The following is a 15,544-nucleotide window of genomic DNA, read 5'->3' on the forward strand; positions in this document are numbered from 1 at the left end:
TAAAAAAAAAAATCAATATCTAAATAAAGATAAATTAGAAAGGTGTATAATCATTCCAAATACGAAAGAAGGTTATGTGTGTTTGTGTTTTGTATTTGTATAGTAATTTGATTTGAGATTTTTTTAAAGAGAATAATTCATTTATTTTTAATATAAAATTAATTTTAAATATAATATAAAAAAAAAATTTTGATTTACTATTTTTGATTTTTTTTTTTTTAATAAATAGTAGAAATTTGTTAAAGTTTTATGATAGAACACACTCATAGTGATAAAAGGAAAAAAGGTTGCTAAAACAACATATTAGGATAAATGTGTTTGTTTTGTATTTTTATTTAGGGTAAATTGTTTTTTAGTCCCGTAACTGAACCCTTTATTATTTTACTCCCGTAAGTGGAGCCTATCGCAAATTAGTGCCATAAGTGGAAAATTTTCGTTGTTTTAGTCCTCCGGCGCCGGAGATGTCCGCGTGGCTTGACGGAAGTGACGTATCTGCCAGGTGTCCCGCCAGGTTAGCGACACTGGACGGACACGTGGATTTATTTATTTATTTTTCATTTTTTTTAATTTTTTTAAAAATTGGACTAAATAAAAAAATAAAAAAATGCAAATAAAATTTAAAAAAATTAAAAATAAGTTTTTAAAAAAATAAAAAAAATAAAAAAATCCACGTGCACGTCACCTCCGGCGAGCCACGCGGTGTCTCCGGCTCCGGAGGACTAAAACAACGAAAAGTTTTTACTTATGAGACTAGTTTGCGACAGGCTTCACTTACGAAACTAAAATGATAAAAGGGGTACAGTTACAAGATTAAAAAACAGTTTACCATTTTATTTAAAATATGAGAAAATACGTTGTTATTTAAAAAATAATACATTTCCGTCCCGAGCGAAAATATATACTTGGATTTTTGCAGTAAATTTAAAATTAATAATATTTTATTAGTTATTAAATGTGTTACGATGACTTTAATATTTTTGCACTTTGTATTATATAACTATGTATAATGATATGTTTGCAATTTATATAAAAATTAAAAAATAATTTGAAATCAATGCGATTTTTTGTACCATAATAAAAATTAATACTACATTTTAGTGAAATATATAAAAATGACAGTTAAAACAAAAAGAGTTAACAAATAAATAAGGAGTGAAAAATGTATGCATTTAAACTATTAGAAGATTATTAAACGTTTATCCTTTTTTTGTCATTTAAATTTAAATTTTTTTTTTGGTCAAAAAACATATTTTTTGTTTCTTTTTCTCTTTGGTAAAAAAATTATATTACTTTTTTTATATTATTTTTTAAAAAATAAAAATTATTATCCACTGTTATTAAATTTATGTCTAAAACATTAAAGCACATATGTTGATAACAGATAAAAGTATTTATTTAAGCTTTTTAAGTTTTACTATTTGAATGTTAAATTTTTCAACAAATATACCCCCTATTGTAACTAAATATTTATTTATTTTTTGAATGTTGAATTTTAAATATTAATATTATATTAATATATAATACAAAGAGAAAAAAAATAAAAATATTTTTATTATAGTATAATACAAATGTAATAATATTTGTATAAAATATTATCCTCTCCGTCTCTACTATCATGCTTCATTTATTGTAGACACGTAAAATTTAGAAGAGGTATAATTAATAAATAATTAAGGATATATTAATTTAATTTAAATTAACATTTTAAAAAATTAAAATGTATAATTATTTTTTTAAAAAATAAAAAATAAAATGAGACATACGAAAATAAAAAAATAACATAATAAAAAAATATAAATATAATAATATTTTATTATAAAATTGAATGACGCAAAAAAAATAATAAATAATTTAAGCGACGAAGGATATATATATTTTCTGTTAATAAATATCTAATCAAATTTTATTTTAATATAAAGTCCAAACTAAATTTTCGAGTACCAAATCAAAAAAAGCGCAACCAAATTAATTGTAAATTGAGTGGGTGCGGCAACCCTTTGAAAGGTCCTAGGACCCGAGAGCCAAAACAATCCAGCGTGTTCACGCGTGGGGCCCACGCGCTGTGAGAGTCCAATGAACTACCAAGAGTTAACACTATTTATTTTATGTTATGTGTGGAACAACTGACAGAGCGCCTTTTGCTTGGGCGCCAAGTTAATCCCAAAAACATCCTCTCGAAGCTACCCCGCAATATCTGCACAATAAACTTGTAAATTTCATCCCAAATTACTTTATTAATTTTCCATATATGTATATATATAAAAATCTGCGTGCTTAAATTGATGCTGTTTCCAGTTTTTTGGTGTAGTTGGCGGTGACTGACATGGAGGAAGAAGGCGGAGGTGCTACGGCGTTTCCGGTGCTGTTCTACGACGGCGAGAGGGAGTTAGACATCGGAGATGTGGAAATTAGTCCGATGTTGGAGTACAAACCTTTTCAGCAAATGCTAAGCCAGAAGATCGGGATCTCACCCAACCAGATTTCCACATATCTCGTCAATCGAGGAAGGAACCACAAATCGGCGTTCGCTGAGGACCGACGGAGGTTTCCGATTACAGGTAAGGTCAACTTTGCGTCAATATGTCGCCAGAGGGGGTGTAGCTTCCTCGTAGTGCTGAAGAGGTCGCGGAAGTCGAGAAATCGAAGGGAGAGGATGCTAAGCGACGCTGAGATCTCCGATTACTCGCCGGAAAACGAGTTTTCTCCGAATCCAGCGATTCCTGTGCCGGCGAATCTGATTCTGCTGCGGAGGAGTCCAGCGGCGCCGTTCTATGACCATATTTCACAGTCAGAGCTCGATGATCTGAACGGTCGTCTACAGCTGCGGGATTTGAACGGTCGTCTGCAGAGTTTGTGGATTCAAAATGAGAAATACCAAAAGGCGATTGCGAAGGAAAACGTGAATTCACCAAATTTCTATTCGAAGACTGGATTCGATTCGAATGCGTATCTCGATTCGTTTCCGGCGATCGAAGACTTGTACCGTGTGGATTCAACAATTCCGGCGACGAAGACTGAAGCAGGGAAGGCTTTCTGCGAAGAGTGCTGGAACAACGCGAAGAACAACAGCGACACGACGTCGTTTCATCACTGCGTTAACGACAAGGTAATTACTCGAATCACTACTAGGCTACCTCCGATTAGTCGGCCGGCCAAACCTCTCGCCTGAATTTCTTTTTCCGGTCAAAAAATCACCGAAATAGGGATTTAATCTGGTGTAGCGCGGTACACCGTAAGCGCGTAGGGATATAGACTAGTAGTACTTACTAGCCTTTAGGCTCTTCATCTACGCCATGGCGTTTGAAATTTGATGGGCAATTTCGTAAATAGACAATTTGTTAGTATATAAGACTCTTAAATAAAGAGCTTTTTTGGATGGGCAAATTCGTAAATTCAGAGTTTGTTGTTTGCAGTTCAAAATTTATTGGCACGCTGTTTGTTTTGCATCACTGTTTCGCTCTATTTCCAACACTATCAAATTCAATACCACATAATTGATTAGTTAAATATATTTTTATTTATATTTATGATTAAAAATTTAGGGTATGTTTGTTGATGATTTTAAATTAAATTATGCATTCTTTAATATTGTATTATCTAGTTAATTAATTTATGTAATATTTGTAATAAAGTGTAATTTTAAATATTTTTTATTTAATAAAATAGTAAAATAAAAATAATTTTTTTTTTATTCTAATTTTTTTATTATTGAGTAAATGTACTATAAATCATTATTATTATTTTTAAACTATTGTAATAATTGAAAATACAATTAGATAACAAAAAGTATAAATGAACTTTAATAATTTAAATTCCATAAACGCAACAAAAAAATGTTGTAATAGTTAGTACCAACAATACATCAAAAAATTTTAATTTGGTTGTTGATAGGGAGGATTGGTATGACATATTAAAATTTATATAATTACGAATTTTTGGTACGATATTTTAATATACTAATCATTTGGTATATCAAATTTACATATAAAAAAATATCGAATTATCAAATAACATGTATATCATAACAAAAAAATGTCAAAAATTCTAAAAATAATTTGGTAAGATATATTACCATATCAAACAATTTCAGTATGATAATGATATATAGTTTGATATTTTCAGTATATACCGAAGTTTAAATTTTTCTGAAATTTTGGTATATACGGAATTTTCGGTATATTTTTTTAACATACCAAATAATTTGATACGATATACAATATGGTTTGGTATTTTCGGTATACTGTACCAAATCATCTTTAACCAAATTCATGTACATTATTAGAATATATTCATTCAGCTCCAACTGAAAGTATATTTTTATTATTATCGTTTGTCCAACTCAAAAATATTAATTTTTATTATAATAAAAAGTAATCAAACACTAATAGCAAAATACAATTAATTTTTACATAAATTACAAAGATGTTGTTACACGTATACATAAAATACAAATGACAAAATATCAAAATTATCATACACTTTCACTAACCAATAAAATATTAGAGTATTATTTCTTAATATACTACAAAAACTCAAATGGATACTTTCATCAAGGACGGAGGAGTAATGTTTTACGCCGACATATCGAAATTTAAAATAATTTTATAATTTTTTAAGAACATTAAAAGTTTAATAATTTTAGTATCAATATATATATATATATCAAATTATTTACATATACTACTATATTGAATACTAAACTATAAAAATTGTACTTCTTTTGTCCGGTGGTAAATTTTTCATTTGACTTTTACATGTAAATTCAAATATAATTTCGAATTTGATTTTTTGGACCTGAGAAAATAGATCTCTAAGCACCGAAATAAACTAAGTAAACAAGGAGGTAAAATTACATAAGCAAATAAAAGTGGTGATCATTAATAAATAAATAAATAATAAGTATTTTTTTATTTAATTATAATATATAAAATTTTATTCTCTTTTAAAATGATATCTATATTTAAAGTGAGCAATAATAAGACAAGTTTCCAAAATCTGATTTGAAGCTGTCACGAAAAAATTGCACTAAATCTAAAAATAGTAGCTTAACCCAACTTGATTTTTAAATTAAATATGATTTTAAAAGTAATTTTATAAATATATTAACAAATGTATTTTGAAAATTTCTTGTCTTGTAAATCAAAAATGAAAAATACGTCTAACAGTTATGGATATGAAAAGTACCAAAAAAAATAAATAAATAAAAAAAATATTCGTAGTATTTATATAAAATATCATCATTTTAAAGTAATATTAAATCAAATACGAGTTTCATTTTATAAAGTAATCTATTAAATATTTTCTCTCTTAACAATCTATCTATTTTTTCATTTTGGTCCGTCCCATAACAAATTATCCATTTTTTTTAAAAGTAATTATACCATCTACCTAATATTACAAATAACATGTTAATTTAATATTTTTATCTTTATTTCTATTTTATCATAACATAATACTAATATTTCTAAAATTTACATGCAAAAAACAAATGGATATATAGATAGATATGAGACGGAGGGAGCATAATTTTTATTATTTTCAAAATTTAAAACTCAAACAACTTCCAAAAGTGACGCATTATACCTTTTATCTTGACACAAAATTTTCATAATAATAAATTTAAAAATTATTAATTGTGAAAAATTCGTATTAGCAGGGGCTTCGATAATGTGGAACTTGCAAAAATATTTTCAAGATAATTATAAATATAAATATATATATATTTTTTTAAGTGTTTTTTCGGTACAAAATTAGCAAAGATAAAATTAGTAAACATGACACAATCGAAAAAAATTTAAATTAAAATTAAAATGAATGTGACAATTAAAAGAAATTTCTATTCCAATTGAGTAAGCATCCGCCGTTTACCTAATCATAGTATCATATTAATACTGTGTCCAGGTCACGCACCGTGCACGTGACAAGATACCGCCCCGCCCAACCGCAGTCTGTAGACGACGACTGGTAACCGTATATATATATAAAGCGACCATTTGCTTCAAGGTCGAAGTCAATTTTCCGTCGCTTAGTCCACATTTTCAGAGCAGAAAATCTTGAGGCGATTCGGAATGATCTCCGCTCCGATACTGTGAATTCCGACGAGATTATCGTTCGGGAATGGAGGAACCAATCGCGGGAATCGAAGCCCTAAGCGAGCGGACCGCGACGTTGAGAGAATCGTTGCAGAAAGTTGAGGCCATTACTAGTAACATGGTGTCGATTCTCGGCTCCTTCGACCACCGCCTCTCCGCTCTCGAGACCGCCATGCGTCCTACACAGGTAGTCAGTCCTTCTTGTGTTTTCCTTTTCGTACTACTTGCTCTCTGTGATTGGTGGATAATGTTAGCATCGCATTGAGTGCATGTGTATTGTTTCGATTTAGTCGAATCGCACAGTTGGTTGTTCAGCTTTGTGAACTTTGCGAGTGGTTTTTGTTTAGATGAAAACGCGTTCAATAAAGAAGGCGCATGAGAATATAGACAAGACGATCAAGGTTGTGGAAGTCATTCTTGGGCAATTCGATCTCGCACGTCAGGTCTCGTTCTTGCTCCTTTTTTTCTTTTCTTCTGCCTTTTCCTTTTCCTTTTTCATTGTTTTCTTGTTTTAAACTAATTATTGCAAATTTTATTTTTGGTTCTTGTGCACAAACATGCGACTTTCTTGCTAAAAGTATTGCTGGATTTAACGTTCAATAATTGAAGTTAAAAACGAAATTGTGTGTTGAGGTACTGCAATAAGGAAAATTCATCGGAATATTTGCAAACCCATAATTAGGAAGGAAACACGCCTGGATGATTCAACAACAGGTCTTTCCCAAAATTTTTCAGTTTTTTATTAATCTAATTGCTATAAGTGTATGCAAATATTACATTAAATAGAATTAATTAATAAAAGAGAGAGCAATTGAACGTGGAGACTCCAGCTTTGTATTTGATTGTCAGCCTGGTTAATCTCAGAGTATGATTTTTGATGAATTGAAATCGCATCATAAAAGTCTATGGTAGTCAATAAGCTTGGAAACTAGCTTATATGCATTGCAGAGACCATCATTGTATCTCAAGTTTTTGTTTCGAAATTCTTGATTATATGCATTCTAGAGATCATGATTCTGTTCACATCATCGATTGGGTAACAAACTAAAGGAAATGCGAGCATACATTTCACATGCTTACTATAATTGACCATGGTGGTACTAGATTAAAGATTATGCATTTTTTGTTTAGTTTGCTCCCAACTGAATACAATTAAAACAACTTTCAGGCAGAGGCTAAGATATTGAGGGGTCCTCATGACGATTTGGAAAGTTACCTTGAAACAGTAGAGGAATTAAAGAGCATTGTCACTTTTTTAAGTGGTGGAAAAAATTCCCTTAAGAGTAGCATTGGGGTGATCAGCCAAGCCAAAAACTTACTTGGAAAGGCAATCATCAAACTTGAAGAAGAGTTTGGACAGCTTGTCACCAGATACAGGTTTGACCATCCACTGAACACAACTACTTAGCTGTTTTTATTTACTTAATATAATTTCAAGAAAAATGGGAAGTCTTATTGTTGTGCCTCTAATCCTTGTAGGTGTATATTGGTGCCTTACTGGTGTAGCCTTTTAACTTCTTGCCTTTGACCAGTATTTCTAAGTATATTTATATATATTTGTGTGCTTTTTTGTATATATCAGCATCCAAACTTGTGCTTCAGCAAACACACCTTTTCGATTTTAAACATGGATCCTGCATTTTTGACCACGCATTGAACTAGTTGATCTATCATGAATTACTATGATTTTAATCCATGTTCAGAATACAGTTGACCAACTTTTTGAAAGAGATGTGGCATGGAAATTAAATGCATACTGAACTCGAATCATTCCCTTTGATTTTTATTGATGTGCTCAATCCTGTATTTGCGATGCTCTGTTTTGCAACTGGTGTGAATTAACAAAAAGATTTATTTGTTACAAAATCCGTGCGCATATCTTAATGCACATATATCCAACTTGTAAAATGTGTGCTTAGATCCATATATAACATGTTAATCAATCAAAAGTGCTAGAGTTGGTTCTATTTAGAATGAAATTTCACTTTCATACTTACATGAAGAGTTTTCCTTCTATGGCTATAAAACTTAAGAACTTATCTGGTAAGCACAGTTGCGTTTATTTTCAGCAAAGCTGCCGAACCTGATCGTCTTTATGATTGCCTGCCAAGCTTTATGAGGCCGTCAATGGGATCATCTCATGCTAGTGAAGCATACACAATAAAAAGATCTGATTACCACAATAGAAGTTCTGAAACACACGTGTTTCAACTACCAGTTCTAATTCCTCCTAGAATTGTGCCTTTGCTGCTAAAGATAGCTCAGCAAATGATTGAGGCTGGTCACCACAACCAGGTCTTTGTTTTGTACAGGTAAGTTTGTGGCCCTTGCATTTAATTTTCATATGATTTTAGATAATGCTGTGGCTTCTATAATTGTGACATTCATATGGAAGTTAGCTCTCAGGAATTGTAGAGGATGACATTTTAGCAAATTTGCTAGCTATCAGATAATTTGGTAAACTCTTCTTTTCAGTTCTCTCATATTATATGCCATGCTCTTCACATTGAATTCTTGAATCCAGAAATATAAGATTATAGTTAGCTAAATTAAAAATTTGCCTCTATACTCTGGAAGTTTTCTTTGTGGATTTTGTAGGTATTCTAGAAAAGTTTTATGACTTATCTAAATAGTCATCCATGTGTGTTGTTCATGATTTGTTATGACTTATGACCATACAAAAAATCAACGCAATTGTTTGGTCTTTCAAAGGCAGTAAAAGTGTATACCTAGGCATCTTAATATCCTTCTGATTTAAATGATGAATGTTTTATGGGGAATTGGGATGCAATATGACACAATCAAACCAAATAATGAGCAAGAAAGCCTTCTTATATGTTGTGTGTGTGTGTGTGTTTTGAGTTGTGATGGCTACTTGGAGACAAGTCTGGACTGGTATGGTTTCTACTTTATAAATCTTGGCTGCAACCTGGTTGATGATGTCACTGTTTTCGTAATCTTTCAATTAAGGGAGGCCCGATTTTCGGCAATGGAGCAAACTCTCACGAAGCTAGGCGTTGAAAGACTTAGTAAAGAGGATGTGCAAAGGATGCAATGGGAAGTTCTAGAGCTGAAGATTAAACTCTGGACACTTAATATGCGAACTTCTGTAAGAATTTAATCATATTTTACATGTTTAGTTTCCATATTATTTATTTATACATTTATTTTTTGAGCTTTTTAATTTCTTAACCTGAACCTATGCTGTCATGGCAAAGTTCAAGGTTCTGTTTCCTGGTGAAAAGAAAGTCTGTGATCAGATTTTCGAGGGTAATGAGGATATTGGAGATAAGTGTTTTGCTGAAGTCACAGCCAATGGTGTAGCTATGCTCTTCAGTTTAGGAGAAGCTGTTTCTAGGAGCAAAAGATTACCTGAGAAGCTGTTTGTTCTTTTGGACATGTATGACATAATGCGAGAGATCCGACCTGAGGTATGGGGTAATTAATCATTTGTAGAAGTAATTCAGCCCCCGCTCTTCAATTGAGATTTTCAGCTTCTTTTCCTTTTCTGTATTTTTTCCTTGTATGGAAATTCTCACTAAAAGTGCTTTGATAAATTCAATAGACACAATAATATCAAATTTAAATCCATGAAGTGTTCAAGTGCATTTGAAAATTGATAAGCACTTCCTGCTACAAGTGTTTTCTTATATTTTACTTTTTTACCCGATTTATCTTATTACATTTGCAGATGGTTTCTTTATTTGGAAGCAATTTATGTCAGGAAGTGCGGGACTCTGCAGCAGCACTCACAAAACGACTTGCTCAGACTGGTCGAGAAATGTTTGTAGACTTTCGCGAGATAATTGAGAAAGATACCTCAAAAACTTCTGCCCTTGATGGAACCACCCACCCTTTAACCACCTATGTCATCAACTATGTGAACTTTCTCGTTGAGTAAGATCGCCTCGACAAACTTCTAAATTTGCTCTTTCCTTGCCTGTGTTGTTCACTTTATGCTTTACTTGAGTTTTTCTTTGCTTATGAGAATTCATGCAATATCAAATTAACTTACTCAGCTGAAGGATCTCTTTCTTTCTTGCTTTGATACTTTCAGGTATCGCCTGACTCTACTGAAACTGTTTAAAGAGTTGCACGATAATAATGCCGAGGAGCAGCTGACAAACATAACGACAAGGATCATTCAGGCTCTGCAGACTAATCTTGAAGGGAAAGCAAAGCAGTATAAAGATCCTGCTTTCTCCCACATATTTCTAATGAATAATATGCATCAGCTTGTTAGAACCGTGCGCAGGTGCGCGATTCTTGTTGTTTATATATAATTATATGCACATGTGCCTTACTGTTCTTGGGATCACGGTAATTTTTCTTCATGTTTTGTCGTCCAGGTCAGATGCAAAAGATTTATTAGGCAACGATTGGGTGCAAATACATCGGCGAGTTGTCCAGCAGCATGCTAATCAGTACAGGAGAGTTGCTTGGGCTAAGGTACATCATCATCATCATTTTTTAAATTCTATTCGACTTTAAGATCATAAAATGATCTTTTGTTCTCTTATGATTGGATTGATAAAAACATGACAATGGTGCAGATTCTGCAATGCCTCACCATTCAGGGCATCCAATCGAGCGGAGATATCAGCAACGTCTCGAAATCAATGGTGAAAGACAGGTTCAAAACCTTCAACATTCTCTTCGAGGAGATGCACCTGAGGCAATCACAGTGGGTAGTTGGCGATTCCGAGCTGCGCGAATCTCTGAGGCTCGCAGTCGCCGAGATCCTACTGCCTGCATACAGATCTTTCCTCAGACGTTTCGGGTACACGCAAAAATATTTAACACCAATGATTAATCGATCTCTATGCACGTTACTATACTAAACATGTAAATGTTTTGAATTATTGCGAGCGATTTGATGAACAGGCCTATGATCCAGAGTGGCAAAAGTCCGCAAAAGTACATCAAATATACTCCGGAAGATCTCGAAAGAATGTTGGGTGAGTTCTTTGAAGGAAGACCTTAGAACTTGAAAATGCATCACTGCAGATATTAACTCTAATATGTGTAGCTTTGTTTCAATATCTGTAAAATTAATAATCATTTTTTTACCTAACATCATGATGAAGGTTTTTCCTTTTATCTGGCTGTTTCACATTCTTTATACTCCCCTGTTTCACGTACCATGTTCACGTTGCCGTTCTGTCCCATATTCCATGTCATTTTTCTTTTTTGGAAATAATTAAACTTTTTAATTTATTATTTTTAATTTTAATTAAACTAATTAGTTATCTTAATCTTAATTTATAATTATTTATATTATAGGATAAACTAATATATTCTTAATTATCTACTACTTATTTTTAATTTGAGTCATGAAAATCCAACCAAATTAATTCCACATTTTATGTATTTATGTTATCATATTTACATTCTTATTCCAAGTATATTTGTTCCTTTTTAGTCTTCACACAAGTTTTCAATTATGTTTTTCCAAAAATATGTATATTCTTTTTGAAATGATTTTCCGAAAATAAAATATACTTTACACTTTATTAAATTTGATTTATTTCATTTTATTTAATTATAGTCATGTTATAAAATAATGTGCATTTTGAAGAGATTCAGAATTTTATTGACTCTATTTATGTATCTTCTTACAAATATAATCGAAAATATTATCAATGTCTAATTCATCACAAAACACATTAAAAATGCCTTTATATATATATATATATATATGTTCAATATATTTATAACACGATCCAACAAAATTTTTATAGTGTTCAAATATAGGTCAAAAATATATTTATTATTGTTCAAACATAGTTCAGTAAAATTCTTTTATAAACCGACTGAATCATTTTATTATGGGCGTGTTTGGCAACTGGTTTGACTAGTCGAATTGATTATTTGTTTGTATTAAAATATTTAGTAAAACAACTGTTTCATATTAGCCGTTTCTACGGAAAATGATAATTAAGAATATTTTTATTTTATTTTTTTCTAATTTAAATACTCGTGTATATATTTATTAGGTTAAGTTTTCATTATATTTATAATTATCGATAAATTTAATTTATTTTTAGTATAATATTTATATAAGGTAATTTTAATATAAAAATAAATTATTAATATTTATATTTTATATTTTGTGTTTATTTTAATAAATTTATATATTTTACAATTAAAATAATTTATATATAAAAATTAATTATTTTAAATTTATATAAGTAAAACTATAATATAATAAAATATTATAATATAATTATAAATAATCCAAATAAATGTAAAATGCATACTAAATTTTTAAGGACAAGAATAAAAAAACTTAAATTGAAAAAGCTATTTGGGTAAATTTCAGAAATTAGCTTTTTGATCCAAAAATTAATTTAAAAAGCTAATTTACCAAAAATCTAAATTAGTTTAGATACAGTTTTATATTGCTGTGTTTGTTTTGCAATTTTTTTTACTATTGTTTTTTTTTTCTCAAATTTATCAATCAAATAATATTTTTTTTCTTTTTTATATTATACTAAAAATTATTTTTACATTCATATTTATTTATATCACATCCAAAAACAACTCAAAATTCAAATTTTTATTATTCATATTAAATATATTTTTTATCTCGTAAAATATTAAATCAAGAAGTAATTATTTAATTTTTTTTCAACCTTCAAACTCCAAAGTTTCTAAACACTTCTGTCTAACTGAGTGCAATAATCCACAAACAAACACATCCAAAAGAAATTGAAAATGGCGGTTTTTTGAAGGATTTTATACCCCCCATCCCCCCGGTTTCGTCCCCACAGCTACAAAAACCCTAACACTACACGCTGTTCTCCTCCTTTCTGACGTCATCAATGGCAGACGCCACCGATCCCACGTGTACTCTCCTCGCCCTCGCCTCTCTCCTTTATAAACCCCCTCTCACTTTCCCTCTCGATCCCCTCACTCCCAATTTCAGCCCCAATTCCAAACCCTAACCAAGCGCCATGAATCCCGCAGCCGCAGAAAGAGCAGAGCAGCCGGCGGTGGTTGCCGACAACCAACAGGTCGGCGATGCGAATCCTCCTCCTGCCCGAGCGAGGGCCGGCCGGCAGCCCAACGGGCTGCCCGATCTGGCGGTGGAGCATCTCCGTCACAACAATCCGCCGGCGCCGGTCTACGCCGACGAGATGCACCGCCGTCAGCCCTGGTGGACGGTCTTCTTCGAGGGACCGAACGCGTGGTTTTACCAGTCGTTCGTCGTCGGAATCCTCTTCTTCGTCCTGATCTCGTCCTTCGCCGTCGTCGGCTGGATGCTCCTCCACCCCGTCTTCCCTCAGTTGCACGTCGCCGACGCCGCGTTGGCCGCCGTCAAATTCTCCGGCACGCGGGCGACGGGGAGTTGCCGCATCACGGTTTTTGTGGACAACAACAATCCCCATCTGACAACCATTTTTGAGAGCATCGAAATCTCGCTGATCTATCCCTCCACCGGAACCCTCCTGTCGGAATCCTACCCATTTCCGTTTGCTCAGGCGGGCCTCAATCGGACAGCCATTAGAGCCAATCTGAGCTTCTCCGGCGTGGATCTTGGAGCCGACGGGGTGAGATCCATGAAGCAGGATATAGATCGAGGGAGCTTGACTCTTGGGGTATGGATTAGGGCAGAGGTTAAGTATCGGTATTGGAAATGGAGGGTTGGATCGATCGCCATGGATGGGTACTGCGGTGGTCTGAGCTTCGAGTTTACTTCCGGCGACGATCACGGGATGTTTTTGAATCCTTATTTACTATGCTACACTTATATATCTGGTTAGTGAGTTTGTATTTGTACTACTATATTTTTGAGAGAGTTTATATCAGGGTTCTGTAAAAAGGTAGGATATATATATAGATTCATAAACTCAAATAATAACAATATAAACTCAAATAATAAAAATTTAATCTAATAATAACGACATAATTTAGATAATTGAAATCGTATTTAAATCATATATTACTTATCTAAAATATCCTAATACATGTATTATGTGTTCAATGGATTGATGGATCCCTCTGGTTGGAGGATGGAGATGGAGATATATGGAGATGAAGATGGAAGTGAAAGGGAAATTTAAGGTTGTAATGTAAGAGTTACGAAGAAGAAGAACTCAAATCATTTGGTGACTGTGTGTTTGTTACTTAGTTTTATTACTTCATTGCTTTGTAATTATTTTGATAATTATATGTGTCGAATTCTAATTCGAAATATGTAATGTAGAAGTGAGGGTTTTTTCTTTTCTCTTTCTCTTTCGTTATCATGAATCTTTTTGAATATGTTTATGGTTGATTTGTTTTGTGAATATTTGAAATATATTAATTAGTTCTAGAGCATTCTTTGTTAATAAAAATATTGGATTTGTATCTTTGTTTTGAAAACAAAAGCATGAAATTAAGGAATAAGGAAGGAAAAATGTGATTTAAAGTAATAATTTAGGGCAGAAAGAAAATCATCCATTATATATTATATATGTACATGAAACTCTTGATGACATCCACTTTGATAGCATAACAAAATTTTATGAATATACACACAAAGGCTGGTAAATAAACCTTTATGCTCAATGATTCATGATAAATTTTAAAAAATAAAATAAAATAAAAATTATCAATCTATGACATATTAGAGAATATGGTTGTGAACTATGTTACAAGCTAGTGTAAATTATTATCCTTCTTTGTACATTTTTTGCTAATAAATAAAGGCTTCTTTTTCATTTAATTCCATTTATTTATATTCGATGCAATTGAGACAAACAATGGATTTTGTGTTGGATATTTTCGTGTGCTTTGAAAATATGATCATTGCCCTATTCGCCACAAATTTAGTTCTGTTAAAGCATTAATAATATTGAATTTATTCCCTTGTCATGACACTGTCTGAATTATTCCCCGAATTATTGCACTTTGTAACGCTTCCTCCTATAATTCTAGAGAAGAACAAAATTCTTTTCACGTGTTACGTTGTCGCTATATGCCTAATCCCATCAGCCTTTATCGATCTATCCACCTATGTTATCATTCTCGAGATTTCCGGATTACAAATAATTATTTGGTTTGGTAAAAACAACTTTTCATATCACCTACTAAAAATATCACTTTTCTCCCTTGAGCTAATTATGTTAACCTTCATGAAAAGTGTTCATTGAGAATCAATAAGCACGATTGATGATCTTCGGATCATATACGGGAATGCTTGTAAGAAGTTGTGAATAATCTTCAAGAAAAGTCATATTACTAAGAGTTTAATTTTGTGTATCAAATGAAAAGGGCCAAAATTCTTTCTAAGGCTCGAACTTGCTCCAACTCAATCGAATAGTGTCATATCTAACATTCCATTTGTTGAAGGGTCTTTATTTCCTTTCTAAATTCTTTGTCATGGGCTCTCTTTAATTTAGAGTTTTTATTTGAACATAACACAAAATTATGATTTGAAGCTAAGTTCTAATTGATTCATGCGATAA

At 31.9% G+C, this 15,544-nt stretch overlaps 2 protein-coding genes across 3 annotated transcripts; both read left to right on the forward strand.

Annotated features, from left to right (window-relative positions):
* Positions 1–2,110: 2,110 nt before the first annotated feature.
* Positions 2,111–3,194, forward strand: LOC127263392 (uncharacterized). Of its 2 annotated transcripts, none has more exons than XM_051292388.1 (2): positions 2,111–2,209; positions 2,309–3,194. In XM_051292388.1, the coding sequence occupies exon 2, from the start codon at positions 2,324–2,326 to the stop codon at positions 3,167–3,169; it is 846 nt and encodes a 281-aa protein (XP_051148345.1). In that variant the 5' UTR covers positions 2,111–2,209; positions 2,309–2,323; the 3' UTR covers positions 3,170–3,194. The 2 variants fall into 2 exon arrangements, with proteins under 2 accessions (XP_051148345.1, XP_051148344.1); XM_051292387.1 differs by having other exon boundaries at positions 2,126–2,209; positions 2,296–3,194.
* A 2,750-nt stretch (positions 3,195–5,944) lies between these two features.
* LOC127263825 (exocyst complex component EXO70A1-like) lies at positions 5,945–11,189 on the forward strand. Its single transcript, XM_051293062.1, has 11 exons — positions 5,945–6,279; positions 6,440–6,535; positions 7,261–7,469; positions 8,162–8,404; positions 9,063–9,201; positions 9,311–9,523; positions 9,784–9,989; positions 10,150–10,347; positions 10,442–10,541; positions 10,646–10,872; positions 10,977–11,189. Exons 1-11 carry the CDS (start codon positions 6,118–6,120, stop codon positions 11,074–11,076), a joined length of 1,893 nt encoding a protein of 630 aa, XP_051149019.1. The 5' UTR covers positions 5,945–6,117; the 3' UTR covers positions 11,077–11,189.
* Positions 11,190–15,544: the final 4,355 nt, after the last annotated feature.

Source organism: Andrographis paniculata, unplaced genomic scaffold (assembly GCF_009805555.1).
Source record: "Andrographis paniculata isolate CXL003 unplaced genomic scaffold, ASM980555v1 Contig69END, whole genome shotgun sequence".
Classification (NCBI taxonomy): domain Eukaryota; kingdom Viridiplantae; phylum Streptophyta; class Magnoliopsida; order Lamiales; family Acanthaceae; genus Andrographis; species Andrographis paniculata.

Excerpts from the sequence above, each read along its gene's own strand:
- LOC127263825 (XM_051293062.1), top strand. The coding sequence starts at position 6,118 with ATGGAGGAACCAATCGCGGGAATCGAAGCCCTAAGCGAGCGGACCGCG. Across the intron at positions 6,280-6,439 it reads CCGCCATGCGTCCTACACAG|ATGAAAACGCGTTCAATAAA; the intron begins GTAGTCAGTCCT and ends GTTTTTGTTTAG. Across the intron at positions 6,536-7,260 it reads AATTCGATCTCGCACGTCAG|GCAGAGGCTAAGATATTGAG; the intron begins GTCTCGTTCTTG and ends AACAACTTTCAG.
- LOC127263392 (XM_051292388.1), top strand. The coding sequence starts at position 2,324 with ATGGAGGAAGAAGGCGGAGGTGCTACGGCGTTTCCGGTGCTGTTCTAC.